This window comes from Calonectris borealis, chromosome 2, assembly GCF_964195595.1.
Source record: "Calonectris borealis chromosome 2, bCalBor7.hap1.2, whole genome shotgun sequence".
Taxonomy (NCBI): Eukaryota; Metazoa; Chordata; class Aves; order Procellariiformes; family Procellariidae; genus Calonectris; species Calonectris borealis.
Window position 1 is genome coordinate 14472650 of NC_134313.1, and position 20404 is coordinate 14493053.

The window sequence follows — 20404 nt, forward strand, 5'->3', positions numbered from 1 at the left end:
GCTTCGTGTGACAAGTTCAGGAAACTTCAGGAATGGATTTCAACTGATGTCTTACTAAGGATGTCCTTTTACCTTTCACTGCGTTAGGTCAGGCTAGATATTCATAAAAGCACTGTCTGACCTTAAAATCTCTGATGCAGCTATTCCCTACCCTCGGTGCTCTTATTTGACTCAGCAGTTCATTTTTGGTCCCAGACTTGTGCAAGCGTCATTTCCTTTTAACTTCTTGGCTCAATTATTGGAGAAGGGTGGAGAGTTTTTGGCTTCTTTGCCATTGTTTGGGCACATTCAAGTTGATAAAGATCAGTTCTGCTGGGCAAGTTATCAATAGCTCACGTGCTAAAGCTTGAGAATATTGAGCAACTTTTTCCAGACTTTCCCTGAGATTCAGTCAGTTAAAAGACTATACATAAAAACCTCAGTTGCACATACAAAGGGGAAAGTTTCTTTGATGAAAGCCAGGAATTTAGATCAAAACACAGTTTATTTTCCCAAGGTTGACAGTGAAAGGATAGAAAAAAAATGCTGTTTTATTAAGACCAGAAATCCATTTCTTGATCTTAAAAGACTGGTTTTTTGCAAGGCAGGGAAGCTGTGCTATAATGACAAGATCAGAGAATTCATTTCTTTTTTTTTTCCTTTTGTACGGAAACACTTCATAGGAGAGAAAAAGCAATAGCAAATTAATATAAAAGAAGCCTAGTACACTATATAGTCAGTCAAATGTAAACGCTCCAGATCTTAATCTAAATCCTGTGAGCTCTACCCATACAAGCGGTCCATTGATTTCAGTCATATAATTCTCAATGTAAGCAGACTTTAGCCCCTACTCGCTAATAGGGGCTCTATTTCTGGCAAGAGAAAAGAAGCAGTGGACCCCAAATGGGAAAGCAGAGTACAACTGCACCGTTAATGAAACATTTACCTTCATGTTTGTGATCTTCTGCATGCTTGAGGGATTAGTAAACACACAGGCTATTTGACTTCAAGGTGATCTAGAGGGGATCCATTACTTAATCTGTTTTCTAAAGAGAGTCTACTTTGGGCACTGAGTTTTAATTCACCTATGGTGGTGGTAAGCATAAGCTATCTTTCATTAGACTTCTCCATGACCCCCCGTCGTGAAAGACTTTCAGACAGGCCAGAGCAGGGACGGTCCCTTTTGCTGGTGGGTGATTACAGCACCTGTTGGAGCCCAGCCGTAAGTATTCAAGGAAGTCCTAGAGATAGGGTCCGATTTCTCTGTCAGTGTCTCCAAATATACATTTAAAAGGCTTCCTCCTGCCTTGAAATTTAAGACCCTAAATAGCCAGTGGAAAAAAGCATAGTCTTCGTAACTTCAGACATTATGCTCGCCTGGTTTATTTTTATTTTGTAAGTGATTCTGTGTTGACTTTTTTTTTCCAAGCCTGTAACTTTTCAGACAGAAATATAATTGATGACAGCTATGCTGCTACAGCTTGGTAGTATTTTTTCAAGAAAGAGTTAAAGACATATATGATGTAAGGAAGTGCTGTTCCAACTTCAGCTTTGGCCAACAGATGGTGAAACAAACATGGTCAGCAGACAAGCGAGATGATAGCAGCAGGGAAAATATGAATAGTAGTAAGTAAACACAAATATTAAGTCCATTACTTTGAGAGGCCCTAATTCAGCAAAATATTCAAGCACGAGTTTCAGATTCATTGACTTGCAATGCGCTTGCTGGGTTAGCCTTAAGCAGACTTTATCTGTTTTATGACCTCAACATCAAACGCATCAATTGACATAAAACATTGTCATTAACTTTCCTGTAATTCTGAGAAAGCTGTTGCATAAAATGGTTAATGTGATTGTCAACAAAAAGCAGTTAGGTAGCAATATATTCTGCCTGCCTGCCTGCCTACATCGTTTGTCTCAAGAATCCCAGAGCACCCTCCATGCCAGCCAGCTCCTCCATAACCCAGAGCTTAGGGTAGAAGAGTTTACAGCCAGGTAACCTACATATGTAGAAGTTGTCAGAATCAACTGATGTTCTAATGAATTTCTGAGTCCAGGGTGGAGTCTTGGCTCTGTTAAATTAATGCGTACTTTTGTCACAGAGTTAATCTCAGTCAAGCTTTAGCCCTATACACACATGCTCACACGTGCATATATCTATGTACACAAATGTATGAATAATACATTTTTACGATGGTATTGAGAAGACCTTTTAAAGCAGATGTCTGATTATATAAATATAAATTATAAATATAGTCAGACATCTGTTTAAAAAATTATAAATACATTCAGACATCTGTTTTAAGAATGTCTTTCCAATATTTTTTCAAACATAACTAAGCGACAGAAGCGATTCAGGGCGTGATGCAGTCATGACACGGATGGGGGATGAGGAGGGGCTGCCCAGACATTCAGCTGTTCCGCTTGCCTGTGACCATATGAAGCGAGTGGTGGCCCAAAAGCCCCTTCTCCAACCCTCCCAGGGTAATATGACAAAGCATCTCATTCAGCAAGCCTAGGCTGCCAAAATAAGATGCTGACACAGACAGCACCTTCTGTGAGGACATTACAAATAGTAGAAAAATCTTACTTTACATGGGGGAAGGACTGCAAAGAGATGTTGAGTTGAGCAAGGTGATGCAGTAAGTCCGTGACACAGCCAGAAGCACAGGGTGTTTCTGTTGATGCTGAGCTCTACGTTGTAGCGCACCCCTGACGAGACCTTATATCAGCAAGTGGTGGCTCTGCTAACAGTTTCCGTGCTTCTTTGCAGATGTATTGTGAGAGGTTTATATGTATCCTGAGAATACTTGGAACCACACTCTTCGGGGTGTCCCTCCTGCTGGGAATCACCGCTGCTTACATTGTGGGCTACCAGTTCATCCAAACAGACAACTACTACTTCTCCTTTGGACTCTATGGTGCTATCCTGGCATCACATCTCATCATCCAAAGCCTGTTTGCCTTCCTAGAGCACAGGAAAATGAAGCGGTCACTAGAGACTCCAATCAAGCTGAACAAAACAGTTGCCCTTTGTATTGCTGCCTATCAAGAGGATCCTGACTACTTAAGAAAATGTTTACTTTCTGTGAAAAGATTGACCTACCCTGGAATTAAAGTTGTTATGGTCATTGATGGGAACTCGGAAGACGACGTTTACATGATGGACATTTTTACTGAAATCATGGGTAGAGACAAATCTGCCACTTATATCTGGAGTAATAACTTCCACGACAAAGGTCCAGGTGAAACAGAGGAGTCTCACAGAGAGAGCATGCAACACGTATCTCAGCTGGTCCTGTCCAACAAAAGTGTTTGCATCATGCAGAAATGGGGTGGAAAAAGAGAAGTAATGTACACAGCATTCAAAGCACTGGGGAGAAGCGTGGATTATGTACAGGTAGGTATTAGAGCGCCAGGTCAGTGCCAATTCAAACACACTTTGAAAGAAAGCAGCTTTTGTATATTTTGTGCAGCACGTTAGAGGCCATCCTAGTCCCTGATGAACACAGTGCTCCTTTCACTCTCTTTGGAAACAGCTTGACCGTTAAAAGTATTTTGCTACCTTTTAAAATGGTCAACCTATCTGTGAATATGTTAAATCTGTGCACCAGCTACTGGAGAAATCTGAAATCCTTCCTCAGCCTTCAGTACTGCCCTCTCATCCAAATGGTTTTGCTTCTGACAAAGCCAGTGGCCTCCTGAAGACCCCTTCTCTGCTCCTGTAGGTCAAGATCTCAGTAAGGTTTTATTCTGTGAGGTTGTTAGCAGCCCCATATGCAAGCAGACAGACAGGTATTTGGTGGCACTAGGGAATACCTCAGAACAGTGGTGGAATCTGTAAAAAAGATGGGGATATTTTAAAGGCTTCGAAGGCTGTGAGGAATATTCGATAAAAGGGTCAATATGCAGCCTTGAAAGAATGATTTCTTCAGCTAAAGCCTGAAGGAGCTTTTGCTTCATCACTTACAGCTGCATTACCTCACTCACCGCGACTTGGCCTTTAAAGCCCTTATGACACTATTCACTTAAAAATGAATTAGGCTGGGTCCTCTCTCCCTGTTTCCAAAGCAGCAGAGACACATTTCTTTCCAGCTGCCTTGGATCCTGTGAAAGATTTTCTATGCTTTTGCCTTACACATGGAAGCACTCCTCACTCCTGAAAACAGCCCTGCTAACTGCAGGAAGGGGAAGAGGTCATGTGTGGAGGAAGGCGGGTGGGATCATGGTCTCTGGCTGGACACTGAGGATCCTTTCTTATCGATCAAGGCCAGCAAGGCTTATTTGACTAATTCCATGGAGTATGAGATGATCTTCCTAATTAACCACCCTCAGCCCTTCCCACCTTCTCCCGACCCCAGAGCATCCAGCTCCGGTGGAGCAGCAGCTCCCCGCGGGATGCTCTCTGCTGGCTCAGGGCAGCTGCATGGCTGAGCCATATGTGTTTCTGGGGTCCATGCCCAGCCCTGTGCGGGTGTGTGTGTGCCCGCTCCACACGGCACAGCATCCACGGGCACCGTGTCCAAGGCATGCGGAGAGGCTGCTGGTAGCTGGGCTCAGAGCAGTGAGTCCTCCACGCACAGGAGGGGCAGAAACTGAAGAGCGATGGGAACTGCTCTGTTAGAGGAGCTGGAAGAGTAAGGCAAAGATTTAAAATCCATCCCCTACCACTTCTAAAATTGAAACTGATTTATTCTCTAAAAACAATGGGCTTAAGCTCTCCATTGTCTGCACTTTGGTTTTGTGCTGTGAGGGACTATGATGGGATAAAAATGCTGGTTTTCTTTATTAGCATGGTTTTATAATCACTTTGCACAGAAGTATCAGATTGCAGAGTGAGAAGGCAGAGAGAAAACAGATTCATTGCAACTTTGCTCCTTCAGTCCAGCTCCTGCATTTGTTCAGGGAACCTGGAAAAAATGTTTCTATTTCAACAGTCATAGCAAAAGCTGAGAAAATGAAAGAGATATTTCTGATCTTTCAGTCAATTAACACTCCTGGCCTGGCTCAGGAGTCCTGATGAATGTGTCAGGGACCGTAATGCTGCTGTAAGCGGCCACCAAAGGCTGCAGTAATGATTGATGCCACAGTCACATCTACAGGTCACATCTATATTAGAAATGCAGCACCTTGGTGGCCCTGGCTACTACACAGTCATGATGCAATGCAGCTAAAATGTGGCTGTTTTATGAATGAATGAAGGTTGAGATATTTTAAATGGTTCTTTGGGGGTACCCATGGTAAATTACTTTAAACAGGCCCAACATTTTAAGGGCTGAGCAATCTGCATCGATGATCAAGCACTTAAAAAAGTGGACCAGTCAGCACCATTGCCTACCCCTGAAACTGTGGGTCTCATGGATCTTAAAAGACACTTCAGAGTTACGAACAGACAATCACAAGCAGTGAGACCAATGCAGATAAAGAGCTGTTGCTCATTAATGGTGTCTCATTAAATACCTGAAACTGCTGTGAAGGCTTATTTCCATCCTGGAGGAGGTTAGGAGGGTGCAAGCAATCAGGTAGAGGAGTTAAACTGGCAGATATTGTCAGTGCAGAGCTAGTCGGGGCAGCCAGGGTGCAATTCATCTTGTCTTGATGGAGGTACCTGTGTGGACAGTCCAGCGCAGCCTGAATTTCTCAGAGCAGCGTCGATAAACCACCACTGGTTATAACGAGTATCTGAACAGCTCACTTAAGGTCGACTGTCCCTTTCATGCAACTCTGTGACCCAAGGCAGTAATTTCTAGGTCACTCAGCCCTTATGTGGAAAGATGGCAAATTGGCTCTTGGACTGTGCTGGGCCACCCCTGGCTGGGCAGACCTCAGTGTGTTTTATTTGGGTTCCTAAGTGTCTGCCTTTCTCTGGGCGTGTCCTCTTTTCACCTGCAAAAACCTCATCTAGATGGAAAATGATGGCTTGTCAAGGTTTGCCCCAGAAACCCAGACATGTCCACTGTGCTGACATGCCCAGGACACATGCTGGTAATTTGTAAATAAATCCAGCGTTTTCAGGATTCCTCATCTGATATTAGTGATGTTGCTAAAGGGCAGGTCTTTCTGCTACAGATAAATGCATCTGGTGGGGTGGGGGCTGCTCAGCTGCGTCAAGTGACAGGCACTGGAGGGAAAGCAGAGGGGCTGAGGAGGGGGCTGATCCCAGCCCATCACTCATGGACGCAAGAAATGGGATGAGTATCGCTGCCTGAGCCTTGGGTACTCAGCAAACTACGGATTCCCTGTGCAAAACACTCAGAAACAGGTCTGTCCAGGAAATCCCAGATAGAAATATAGGCATCCTTTCCCCTCTTCAGCAGAATGTTTTGCTCCCTTTTTATCACCAAGTGCTGTCACTGATGACAGCTTTCCACCAAAGCTGGAGGCACACCTTGGCCAGGTTACAAAGGTGCTCCTCAGGATGAGTCCTTAGAGAAGAGGAAGTGGATGCATCAAGTTAGCTGGAACTGGAGATGCTTGTGGCTTTTCTCCTGACGGAAATATGAGAGCTTTGATCAGCTTTCTCCTCTCAGCCCCTGCCAAGTGACCGTGGAGGGGAGGCGTGTTGGCAGACACTCAGCTGCAGCCCAAGCTATCAGCCCGACTATCCCGGGTAACCTCCCTACTCGAGTCTGGTCCATAACAGAGCCCCAAAATACTCTCCTCCCCCTTCACAGACCAGACATGAAGGTTTCTCTCCCCTGGAGTGAGGGGACTTAGGCTGAATTGAAAGGTTGGATGACAGGACACCAAAATTAGGATACCCAATATGAAGCCTCACCAGAATCTGACTTAATAGGTTATTCATGCAGAGCTATTGACTTTTGCCCCTACCGTCCCCATCTGAAATCACAGGAATGCAACGTGGGATAAACTGGAAGCAGTACGAGAATTTGTAGGGCAAGATCCAGCCGGCCAGAGGGGTGTTTCTGGGACAGCCTCCTCTGCTCCGGTTTCTGGGCGTCTGCGAAATGAGTTTACACACGGGGGGCACCGCTTTCAGCGGCAGCTGCGACAAGGAGACACCCACTTGTTTTAAACAGGCTGCAGCCCGTGTCATTCGCCTACGAGCAAAGGAAAGCAATGCCAGCTGCCTCGCAGGCCGGCCAGCCTGTCTGAGCCCTCCTCCTACTCTCCAGGGGAAAGCCAATTCCTAATGTACACAGTGTTTAGTTGACTAGGACTGTTTGTGTGGCTGAAACGCCTTGTGTGTGTCATCTATTTCTGCCCAGTCTCATGGAGTACTTCAGGACTCGCTCCTTCTGGCCTTACATATTTTTTCTAAGAATGCCAGAGGAAAATAGCAAATAATTTCTGTATATCAAATGTCAAATCCCTGCACTACTAATAACACACCATGCATCTAAAATTAAAAATGAGTTTGTTCTGGAATCCAAAATACATATCTTACATGAATTGCTAAAGCCTTCTGTGAGTGAAAGAACTATTAGGTTTCTTCCCAGACTCTTAGCTGACTTTTTCTTTTTCTTTTTTATAACAAGTGTCTGGAATTTAACTCCTTGCTCCTTCCCTCATATGGCAGTGGGAAACATTTGACCAGGGTGCTACAACCATGCAGCCGCCACAGGGAAATGCTATGTCAGGGCTCAGCAGGAATCTGCCACACACCCGCAAACATTGTCTTGCTCTGCAGTGCCCCATCTCTGAGAGCGTATCTCTTATTCGAAGGAGCCAGCCCAGTGTGCCAGTAAAACAAAGAGAGCTGATACAAAAAAGAGGATTGTTTGCATGCACAGCCCTAAGAAGCACTCTGTTTCATTCAGCACCACTCCTTGCTGCCTGATACAAATGGTCTTTAACAGAAGTATCAATGCAGACTTCAAAGTGAGATTTAATTGCATTCAGGAGAATATGCATTTAGAGTCACTACAATCACTCGCATGATTTTTATTTTCTTCTCTAGTGTACTCCTTAACCCATTTTTGTTCTTGTTTTGTCTTACTTGTAGGTCTGTGATTCAGATACAATGCTTGATCCAGCCTCATCAGTGGAGATGGTAAAGGTTTTAGAAGAAGATCCAATGGTTGGAGGAGTTGGAGGTGATGTGCAGGTGAGTATGATGATTTTCAGATTAACAGAGGGGTTTCAGCAACTATTTGCACTGCAATTGCCTGCCTGGAATAGTGTTGAATATACTGTGATACCATTATAGAGGCTCTTATGATATCTTAACCCTTCCGTCTGTTGAATGGAAACTCTTATTCTTGGATGTATGCCCTGATCTGTGGCAAGGGCAAAGGTGGACAGAAAGCCAGGTTGCAGTGCATGTTCTGGAGCGTTATCATTGGCGACTTTAATAACAGGCACACCATCTCTGTCTGAGACTACAATAGCGTGAAGACCTTCCATGCTCGGCAGCTTGGTTAAAACCAGTATGGTTTTAACACCCGTTGAAAGCAAACAAATATTATTCTCCCCCATATATGTGAAAAGTGGGGCACTGGCATTGTCAGTTGTCGCATCATTGAGTCTCTGGGTGTAACTGCTTGCTCAGGGTACCAAAGAAAAGCTATAGGGGAGCAGGGAATTGAGAACAGGTCTCCCAAAGCCAAGTCCAACACCCCAAGCACTTCAATTATGTTACCACTGGCAGCCAAGATTGTTAGGAATAAAAGCCTTTTTGAAATGCAGTGCACTACACACTTTGTGTATTGTTGGGTTTCCTCTGTATCTCTGTAGGCAGGATGACGGAAAGCCCCCAGGTCAGCCCAGCTCCACTTCTGTTAGGATTTCCAGCATTGCCGAGTTTGGCTGACAACTACAGCAAAAGGCTGTTAATTCCTTTTGACACAATTGCTTCTGCTGCAATTTATAAAGAAAAATGCATATGAATATTTCAGTTGGCCTTAGGATCGGTCCCCCGTATTCAGTTCGGCTTTTATGTGAGGAGAAAGGGCCATCTATATGGGCAAGCACTTATAATGAACGCCCCAGTAGTCAGAAGTATTTCAGGCATGTGGCTCTTAACTCCAGAAATTAAGATTCCCACAGAAGCCTGAATATCTTCGTGGCTCTGGGCTGACCACGAACCAGATGTCACACTCGCCCTACACATGTGAGATGCCAGGCACCTGTGAGTACAACTGGAAAGAGACAGTATGGGTTCAGCTATGACAGTGAAGGTTCATAAGCATCTGCAGAGAAAGCTGGGAAGGACATGTGTCCTCTGGGAGGAAAGGTGGCGGAATGAAGTCTCTGGGATTTTTTTTTCCCCCAATTCACTTTCCAGCATACACCAAATGCATCTGAGCCAGGCTTGAGCCTATCTCTGAGCCCTACGGCTTCTAAAATGTGCTGGAATTAAACTGAAACAGAGACAAGATTGGCCCTCGGCCTTCAAACCTGACAGAGATTAGGGCCATCAGAGCAAAAGACTATTTTTTTCTAGTTGCAGAAAAATGCTTTCTGGTTGTAGAAGGCCACAGATTCCCCTGAAAACCCCCACACTGAGAAGATACTGGTGCAGAGCTGGCACAGCCACCCCGCCACTCACTTCCTTGCCACATTCCCCAGCACAAGATGTGTGCTGAGAACCTGGATGTGAAGACATGGACTTGGGCATCTGCACACGCTCATAGCTCCGTTGAGTGTTCAGACTCCTAGACTACGTCTATGTTGTGTTTTAAGTGTAGGCCTGAGCTTCAGGTGAGCTTTGGGGCATACAGAAGAGAAAGACCGAGATCTTTATGCGGGCCAAAGCAAGACTCTACTGGAGTACCACAGTATGTCTTGGGGCAATGTAACAGGGCTGGTACTGCAGACACGCATCAGAACAGATTTCCTCAGAGGGCCTAATGTCAGATATGGGGACATAGTCCAGGGTCAAACCTCTAGGACCATCCTTATGATACCAAAAATGTAGGCCAAAGACCATGTGCTCAGCCTTTCTCATGCTCCGGCATAGCTTCAGGAGGGCTGGAAGAAGTCCTGTGAGTCCCGAAGGTGTGTGCAGGGGACAGAGAAACAGGAGGCCACGTCTGGGACTCCACCATCTCCTCTCGGGAGAGGCTGAGTCCAGCAGATCCTTAACTGGGGGTGAAGGGAAAGGAAGAATGAGCCAGAAAAGGAGTTTCTTGGTAGGAAAGGTTGTGAGCAAAAAGAGAACATTTTGGTGGAGCAGACTTTTGAAGACTTCATCTCGGCCTTCCTGTCAATGTCCTGGACTGTGTAGGTAACTCCTGGATTCGCCATGAGTTGGACACAGGAGTGAGCTCCCCCCTGTATTTCGGCTAACGGTGCTCTAGTCTCTGCAAATTCCTTATTGAGCCAATGTGTATATTTTCTGTCTCAAGAGCTCATCTAAAATGAAAACTTTTTTTATTTTGCAGATCTTGAACAAATACGATTCCTGGATCTCCTTTCTGAGCAGCGTGAGATACTGGATGGCATTTAACATAGAAAGAGCCTGTCAATCCTATTTCGGCTGTGTACAGTGCATCAGCGGACCTCTGGGAATGTACAGAAACTCTTTACTCCATGAATTTGTGGAAGATTGGTACAATCAAGAATTTATGGGCTCCCAGTGCAGCTTCGGAGATGACAGGCATCTAACTAACAGAGTGCTAAGTCTGGGCTATGCAACAAAATACACAGCTAGATCCAAGTGCCTTACCGAAACACCGATAGAGTATCTCAGGTGGCTGAATCAGCAGACCCGCTGGAGTAAATCGTACTTTAGAGAGTGGCTTTATAATGCGATGTGGTTCCACAAGCACCATTTGTGGATGACCTATGAAGCTGTAATCACTGGATTCTTTCCTTTCTTCCTTATCGCCACAGTCATTCAGCTCTTCTACAGGGGAAAAATCTGGAACATCCTCCTCTTCTTGTTGACAGTTCAGTTAGTGGGCCTGATAAAGTCTTCCTTTGCCAGCTTCCTTAGGGGCAACATTGTCATGGTTTTCATGTCGCTCTACTCAGTGTTGTACATGTCAAGTTTACTGCCAGCAAAGATGTTTGCAATTGCCACGATAAACAAAGCAGGGTGGGGCACGTCAGGAAGAAAAACCATTGTAGTTAATTTTATAGGACTCATTCCAGTCTCCATTTGGTTTACAATCCTCCTAGGTGGCGTAATTTTCACTATCTACAAGGAATCAAAAAAGCCATTTTCTGAGTCAAAACAGACAGTTCTCATCATTGGCACAATCCTCTATGCATGTTACTGGGTTATGCTTTTGACTTTGTACTTGGTTCTTATCACCAAATGTGGCAGGCGGAAGAAAGAGCAACACTATGACATGGTGCTAGACGTATGATGTTTCCGTGGGAAGTTACCCAGAGAGTTGTAAAGCAACCCAACGACCTTGTAGTATCTGTGGCATCAGACGAATGTTGCCAAGGGAAATGGATCACTGCTGCTGGGAATAGGACATTTATATTCCTCTGGGTTCATTTTCATCCTGCCAAAGTAAGAAAAAAAACAAACAGTAAAAAATGATTTTTTTTATTTCCAAGGGGAGGGGGAAATGCAAGCCACACAGTTTCGACCTGTTCGCAAGAAAATGGGAGAACTTCTATGTTTATGCACTTTTTTATTGTGCATATGCCTGACAGTGTTACGTTCTATATACCTCACTGGTCATGCTTATGTGTGTGGACAGGAAGGAAAGGAGTTTGGAGAATCGAGAAAAGGATCTTACAACCCCTTGCAACCTAATTTATGAACTTCTCTTTTTTATAGTTCTGTTTATAGGAAGGGTCTTTTGTGTTAGGCTGCCAAATGTAATGCCAAAGGTAAATTTTAAGAGGCCATTGGCTGAGCTGTATTTTTATATTATTGTATTATTTGTGTGTGTGTATTTTTAAGCCAACTTTTTTCTAAATCACATATTTTATATTTTACTATCTGCCAAAAAAAGCTGCCTCCCCAACATTTCGTTCTTTAGCCTTTTTAAATACATTTGGGAAAAAAAATCATACTTCCTCCCCCAAAATTTGTGCTGAACTGATTTTGTTCACAACAGAAAGAATAAAAAGTCTCTGCATTTTTGCAGCTGATGAATGGTTATTTCTGTGAAAAGCATTTACATGTGCTCTTTGAAGACATTTATTAGGAAAGGCCCAACATTGTCAGTTTTTGAATACAAGCATATTTGTGCGTAAAAAAGGCCAAAGGGGTAGATATGTGCAATTTGGGGTTTTGTTTTGGATAACATTGTAAAAGGGAAATTTACTTCTCTGCTGAGAGCATAATATCCCTGGCATGCGCAATAGCCATAAGGCAAGGCAGGCCTCCATGCCATTGGAGAAGACATTGCTGTAAGAAAGCTCCCGCTGATTTTGCATGGGACCTGAGGAGTCAAAAGCTTCTGATTTAGAGAAATATTGGACACCCAAAAATACTATTGACTTCACTGATGGTCGTAGTTGTTCATAAACTGGTAGTATCAAGCAGATAGTTCAGGTTTTTGAGTTTAAAAAAATACAGGGAAGGAAAACTTATCAACACTTTCAAAATGTGGGTGTCTTACTATAAAACTTCTGCAGTGCCCTTCACAAAGTTTACAGAAAATACAAACATCAGCTTCTCTGACATCCGGTGTAATACAGACCCCAGTACTGAGCCCAATAATTTGTGTTTGACTAAAGCATATCTACCAGAAAAGAAGCCAATTTTTTATCAGAAAACATCAAGTCTTAGCAAACCCATCACTTCCTTGGTGCCTAATAATCAGTCTTGGACATTTATTTTGGATCATGGTTTTGAGAAATAATATTCAGGACTAAATTCTGCAATCCTTCACCAGCCAAAGGAATGTGGCATTGAGCCCTAATATACTTTATAAAGAGCAACAGAAAGCCAGCTGCGTACAGATACATGCCCTTTTTAGATTCTGGTATTAAAAGCACTGTGGTAAAGCAGAAATCAGCATATGATGCTTAAAGAACTTAGAAGCATTTTCAGCTTCTCTTTTTTTATGCAGACGTGAATAGATTCTGCTGTAGAATGAACTGCACACACACTACCTTATTTGTCTGATTATCTTGAGGTACATGATTGCTTGAAAGTCATACTAATATTATGTTAATGATTGGAGGGTTGATTCATGTTGATTACAAAATAGAACAGTATTAAAAAAAAAGCAAAAGAAACAGTAAAAATAAAAAAAAAACTTGACTATGCCTTTTAACTATTTATGATGTAAGTTAAAGCTTGGGTTAACATTCAAATGTCAAATAAATCCTCTCATTCTATAAAAAGATTGAATTAATTGCCTGTATTTATTCTAGCAATTATTCAATGTACTTCCAATATAGGTTGTATAGTATAATTGTTACTTTCATAAATAAAATATTTTTGATAAGATTATGACTAATTCATGGTATTCCTGATCAGCACTTCTGCTTTGAAGCCATAAATCTGCATGGTTTGAAGGATGTTGTTACAGTGTCACCAGCCTGATTTCCAAGCAGGAATTTGCCATCGCGTAGCAGAGCACCTGGGGAGTGCGTGCCTGGAGGGAGGCAGGGACTGGTCCCCGCTCCGAGAGACAGCACAGGAATTGGGAACCACAGGTCCCCCTGGCACTGGTACCTGGTGCCCCGATGGCAGAGTATATGGGTAGCGCTTGGTGTCTCTGCCTGCCTCTGCCACTAGCTGCTAGGCGAATTCGGTCAAAACACTTCCTTCCCTTTTTCCTTTGCCTCTTGATTTGTAAACCAGGAATAGCAATCCAGCCTCCTTTTGGAAAGTGCTTTGAAGTTTATGGCCAAAGTACTTTACATGAGAGCTGATATTTTCCAGCCCTCCTGTCCACTGCCTGTTACTGCTCTCCATAGCTGGGGAAGCAGAGGAGAACCTGTACCTGGCCTTCTCCTGCTCCTCGTTACTGCTATTTCAGCTTTGCCCTGGAGCAGCTGAAGCGCATCTATATTTTTCCTGCTGCTGAGGGTTACAGACAGCAGCCACTGGCAGAGGGACAGAGCGAGCAGGGGGCAAAACGACATCTCACACATCTTTCGGACCATGACAGGCTCGTCACAGGTCTATTACTTAGGAGACAGCTTCTCAGCACTCAGCGCTTGTTACCCTGTGTCTGGATACTCTGCCCACTTTTGGGTCCCCCAGTACAAGGAAGTCATTAATAAACTGGGGCAAGTTCAGTGCAAGGCCAGCGTGATGGTTTGGGCTGGAATGGAGGGGCTGAGAAAGCTGGGCTGATTTAGCTGGAGAAGGGGTGGCTTTGGCGGGAGGACACCTAAGGTCACCTCCAATGCCTATAGGGAGGTCATAAGAAAATGGAGCCAGGCTCTTCACAGTGCTGCCTGATGGGAGGATGAAAGACTCTGGATTTAAGTTGAAAGGGGAGAGCTTCGGACTAGGTATAAATAGGGAATTCTTCCCTATGAGGACAGTCAGGCATTGAAGCAGGTGGCCAGGAAAGACAGTGCAGCCTCCATTGTGGGAGAGTTTGAAGACTAGACTAGATAAAGTCCTGAAACTCCTGGTGCGACCTCAGAACTGCCCCTGCTTTGAGCAGGAGGTTAGGCTAGAGACCTCCGAGGCCCCTTCCAACGCAAATTCTCCTGTCATCCTTTCTGAAGCAGGTGCTGACAGTCTGCTTCCTAATGACAGCTCCCACCCGGACGGAAGCTCATTCCCATCTCTGTTCCCCACACACTCACCCTGACCCCGGGCACAAATAGCTCGTCAGCAACTCGTACTGAGTACCCAGAAAAATCAGAGCCCTTCCTGTGAATCTGTGTCCCCACCATGTTTATGGCTGCGTAAAAAAAGGTTTCAGCAGAAAATGAGACTACAAAACAGTTCTTACTGAAAATGTTCTTAGACAAATTAAATTCTTCAATAACATTTCCTCTGCTTATTTTCATCTCAAAATTATTTCTTTGTATTTCCAACAACTTTTGGTTCTTGGAAAAAAATAAAATGTGTTTTTCATTAATAGCAAATCTAATTGTGAGATCTCTGTCAAAAGAACAAAATGTTAAAAGAAAAATTCATGCTTTGTTTTGAACTTTTTTAAAAACACAGATATTTTTCAGCCATCTCTGATAGACAGATGGTGCTGAACACTATAAGAAACTCCCACAAACTATAAATTCTACAGAAAAGTTAAAAGACAATCTTTCAAAAAAATGCAATGAATTGGCAATATCTCAGGTTATAACCCATTTCCAGAGTGGAGTAACTTGGGTTTAAGAGTATCTGTTTGCAGAGACCAGGTCCGAAGCAAAACCTGTGGGAATCAGAGGTGCAGCAGGGAGGAAGGAGCCCTCCTGTTCTGTCTGCTAACGAGCTTTGGTTTGGCCAAGAGTCAGGTTTCTTTCAATGGGAAATACATGAATATTTAGCAGAACTTTTCTAGGAGGCGTAAAAAATCCTGTCAGACATGTACTGCCAAATGTGTCCCAATGTACAAGCTGTTGTGAATCTGTCTGTTAAAAAATTTGGTCTGAATTTTATTCTTAGCAAGAGATAAGATAGTAAAGAGGAGACAAAATATACTGAAAGCTGTTGATGAGGTTTGGTATTACTGAGGCTTTGTTGGAAATGCCACTTTTCTCCGGAGTTAACACAATTAACTTAAACATAGTGCAATTTTTTCCCCAACTTTCACTTGGCCTAAGTTTGCTGCTTCAGTTTCAGATCTGATGGATGGATGAGTGCCCCAAATTGTGGCTGCTTCTTCCAGCTATGGTAGTTTGTACAATAAAAGATTCTGTCTTTCCCAAAGAAAACCAACTTGAGTTTTCTTCTAGAATAGCCCTAAAATTTCTATAAGTTACCATGACTGCACAGAGGAAAATGGTCTTGTAGTTACATTTACACTAAATAAATGAGAGACGCAGGCCACGTGTCTGAGCTTTGGTACATGATAATACTCTGTACTGTTCAAATATAAGCATGGTCCGTGGCATGTTTTTGCCGTGGGCAAGATAGTGCTGCCCCAAACAATGTTGGACACAGGTAGGGGAAATGCATGGAGCGGGAACCAGACTGGTTTGGGGGATTGTAGAGCTTAGGTGTGATCTCTGCCATGAGCTGGTCTCAAGACTGAAGAACAGACCCTGGCTTTTTGGGTTTTTTTACTAGATTAAATATAAGCTATCAGTACGCCACGGAGGAGAACAATGCATGGTCAGCTCACCCCTTATGGGACATCATGCACATGGGATCTTACTCTCAAGAGATCAGTAGATGTCATTAGTTCTGCAGCTCTTAAAAACACCTTCTTTCTTTCTTGTTTTTTTTTTTTTCCAATTAAGAAACCCCACATGTTTTCTAATTCCTTCGGTCATGTCCAGGAAGCAAGAACCAGCACCACCTGGGAATCAAACACTACTGTAGTCACAGCGCTCAGGGTCTAGGACCCATTGCATTAATACTTCCATTGCTTCTCTTACAGCATTCCTGCTGGGACTGCCTTTCTCCTGGTAGCAGTCTACTTCCATTTGCTCCAGGTATGACACACCCTGAAATGAAATGGTTATGAGACAATCTTTTTTGGTTGCTTCTCACAAGGTTCACTAAGAACAGGGAGCATGAAGAGGTTGCTTGTATCAGTGCTGCTTTATACTACTTAAGAGAATGACGGCTGGAATTTAACATTATCAGTCACATTATTAGGCACTAGAGAACCCACACAAAGAGCATGCACAAGAGTGAGAGCTAGCAAGTGAATAACAGGAAGTTAGATTTTGTAAGTTCCTCTGCCCATATAATTATTTATTTTACAGTTTCCAGGCAGGAAATCATCACTTTTAACTATGCCTTGATGCTACAGCACTTTGGAGACACATAAAACACTGTAGCCATGAAGAACTGAGGTGAATGTGACTAAAAATAGATTAAATGGGCAGCTTGTACTAAATTAATTACAAGAATGTGGCCTGTATATGCTCCCCAGAAGTGCTCTTAAGTTTTCCATGCTGATTCTTTTTCATGAATGTAGCTTATGGGCTGAATCCACCCAGCGAGTTGATGCTGAGGACCACGAGTGACTTCTGTCTGCTCTCAATCTTCATTGCCTTCCACAGAAATTGCATAGCATCTTACCAGCATGAGTTGGTGCTGGCCTGGTTTCTGCCAGCATCCATGATATCTGGATAACCATGACAGCACTGTGAGATGTATTAGAAGATACCTCAGTATCAAAAGAGAAAGTCTGTGAAGACCATAGAAGGGGGCTCCTCCAGGAAAAATGAACCACTTGATAATACAGATAAAAAAGCAGCATTTCACAGCATACAAAATTCTGTCTTGACAGATAAGTTGTGACAAAAGACATGACCATGAGACTACAGAAAGAAGAGAAAAGCAGAAACAGCAAATCTGGGAAAATTAAGATATAGAAAAAAGGTAAATTGTTTTTATTTGTAGGGAGAGCTTAACTCGCATTCAGACTTCAAAAGATATCCTCAAACACAGACTGGGATTAATTTCAGTGACTTTAGATACCTACAGCAGATACTGCTACCTCTGTAGATGTTATTGAGTTTCTTTGGCAGCCAATGGAGAGAAAGAGCCCTGACTGGAGACAGCTTGCCTGACGACGGCTATTTCACACTTACACTGAGAGCGATGGACTTTCTTCCATAAAAGTGCCTGTTCCTCTTTGCTGACTATGGAGGGAGGCTCAGTGATCAGCTCAGATCATCGGCTCATAGTGTAATTCAGTTGAAGGAACCTCAGGAGATCATCTAGTCCAACCTCCTGCTCAAAGCAGGGACAGCTGTTAAGTAAATACAACCTGAGAGAAGACGCAATCACAGTGCTAGCACAGCCTTTCCTAAATGCTGACTTTTGTAGATGCTCATACTTGGTCAGACAAGTCTTACCTCAGCTGTCTCCAGGCAAGGAACACCAGCTTGCTCCAGAGGGTGAGCCCAGCACCCTGTGCATACACCTCACACTTTGGCAGTGGTGGACCAACATCCTGGTATTGGGGCAAGAACACTTGCAAGAGTCGTAGCTGCTGCCATGCCATTTCTCCCAGCCATCAGCTCAACATCACATAGCACTTCTTTTCTCAGTTCTCCACCGTATACATATATCTATATCTATATCTAAAACTATATTTAGCTATATTCCTTCCTAGGTCCTAGGACTGTAATAATCCATTTCTCATAGCAAGCCAAAATCCTGACGGACAGGATAATTTCACGTGTTGGACTTGCACGCTACAGCAATGCTGCAGGCAGATTCTTTTTCTTTGTTATTTTTATAAACAGCTCTTATGTATACTTGATCTCGTCTTCTTTAAAACGACCACCAAGAAGACTTGCTGGCAACTTTTCCTGGAGATAGTGGGAGGAGTTAATCCTCTGACCTGCCTTCTGGCTGAGCATGTCATGTAAGGAGATTGAATGTTCGGGTGCAAAATTTGTTGTGCTTGATTCCAGACAAAAGAAAGTTCAAACAAAACCACCTAAAAGGAGCATCCATGTAGTTCTTACCACAGATATGACCCAGGAGTTTAATGTAAACCAGCTACGAGATTGGAATTGAATCACATTTTAAAAAAAAAAACAACTATCCATTTGAATCACTGTAGAGTTCTCTTTGGACACTTTTATCCATTAAAATCTCTCTCAAAGATAAAAGCTAAATAGATATAAGCCAGGTTTATGTTAATGTAAAAACATATGCACTGTGGAAGCCTTGTCTACACAAGAAAGTTTATCTGATATAACCAAAATCTTTGTGATTTTACTTATTGTAGTATAAGTGTTATTTTATTTGGTTTGTTTTGATTTATGTTGCTTAGGAAATTATGCCCATAATTTAAAATGGGAACTCCTGTTTACTAGCTTCAACAAAGAAGAAAGCTTCACTTGAATTGTGATAATAAATTGGTTTAATCAAACTGGTAGAGAAACATGACACTTATGCCGATCTATGCCAGATACATTTTAGTTCAGTCTTGCATGATTTACCTTAAGATAAGCCAAGATGTGAATTTACAGCACTTCAGACAGTCCATAAGGACTGCCCTGAGCAAATCCTTGCTCTGCAGTAAGTGCGAAGTAGCTTAGCCTGCAGCATCAGTCATTAGTTACATTGCATTTGCCACAGGGTAAGAGAGGAAACATGGACAGATAATGTATGATGACTAAGGCAGTGTAAACTCACGCCCTAGGCTGCTCAAAGAAGCTTTAAAATGTATCTGTTCAATATCTTCATCAATGATCTGGACGAGGGGATCGAGTGCTCCCTCAGTAAGTTTGCAGACGACACCAAGCTGGGCGGGAGTGTTGATCTGCTCGAGGGTAGGAAGGCTCTGCAGAGGGACCTGGACAGGCTGGATCGATGGGCCGAGGCCAACTGTATGAGATTCAACAAGGCCAAGTGCCGGGTCCTGCACTTCGGCCACAACAACCCCAGGCAACGCTACAGGCTTGGGGAAGAGTGGCTGGAAAGCTGCCCAGAGGAAAAGGACCTGGGGGTGCTGGTTGACAGCCGGCTGAACATGAGCCGGCAGTGTGCTCAGGTGGCCAAGAAGGCCAACGGCATCCTGGCCTGTATCAGAAATAGTGTGGCCAGCAGGAGCAGGGAGGTGATCGTGCCCCTGTACTCGGCACTGGTGAGGCCACACCTCGAATCCTGTGTTCAGTTTTGGGCCCCTCACTACAAGAAGGACATGGAGGTGCTGGAGCGCGTCCAGAGGAGGGCAACGAAGCTGGTGAAGGGCCTGGAGCACAAGTCTTATGAGGAGCGGCTGAGGGAACTGGGGTTGTTTAGCCTGGAGAAGAGGAGGCTGAGGGGAGACCTCATCACGCTCTACAACTACCTGAAGGGAGGTTGTAGCGAGGTGGGTGTTGGTCTCTTCTCCCAAGTAACTAGCGATAGGACAAGAGGAAATGGTCTCAAGTTGCGCCAAGGGAGGTTTAGATTGAACATTAGGAAAAATTTCTTTACTGAAAGAGTGGTCAGGCCTTGGAACAGGCTGCCCAGGGAAGTGGTGGAGTCACCATCCCTGGAGGTATTTAAAAGACGTGTAGATGAGGCCCTTAGGGACATGGTGTAGTGGGCATGGTGTGTTGGGTTGACGGTTGGACACGATGATCTTAGAGGTCTTTTCCAACCTGTATGATTCTATGATTCTATGATTCTATGATCTGTATCTTAAACTGGTCAGGACTGCCTTCTAGGTAAACCAGGGGCATGTGAACACAAAGACACTCAGGAGCGTTGCAGTGAATTACCAAGATTTCAAGCTGGTTATTTGAACTGTGGGAAGCCTCCATTAAGAATGTGTTTTCAGAATAAAAGCAACTCTGCTTTGATTTAGTACCCCCCTGGTTTTTAGATAGGACTTTAATACAGTTTACCTCTTGCACATTAGAAGTCTGACCAAGATGTGCTCACACTATCACAAGCGTACTGTAAGAAGTTGCCCTCCTGCAAGCACTGGAAGAAGATACTGAGCACATACCATCTACT

General features: G+C 43.7%; 1 protein-coding gene across 1 annotated transcript; it reads left to right on the forward strand.

Moving 5' to 3' along the window:
* The first annotated feature begins 2752 nt into the window (after positions 1-2752).
* Positions 2753-11333, forward strand: HAS2 (hyaluronan synthase 2). Its single transcript, XM_075144567.1, has 3 exons — positions 2753-3379; positions 7946-8047; positions 10326-11333. The coding sequence occupies exons 1-3, from the start codon at positions 2753-2755 to the stop codon at positions 11253-11255; spliced, it is 1659 nt and encodes a 552-aa protein (XP_075000668.1). The 3' UTR covers positions 11256-11333.
* Positions 11334-20404: the final 9071 nt, after the last annotated feature.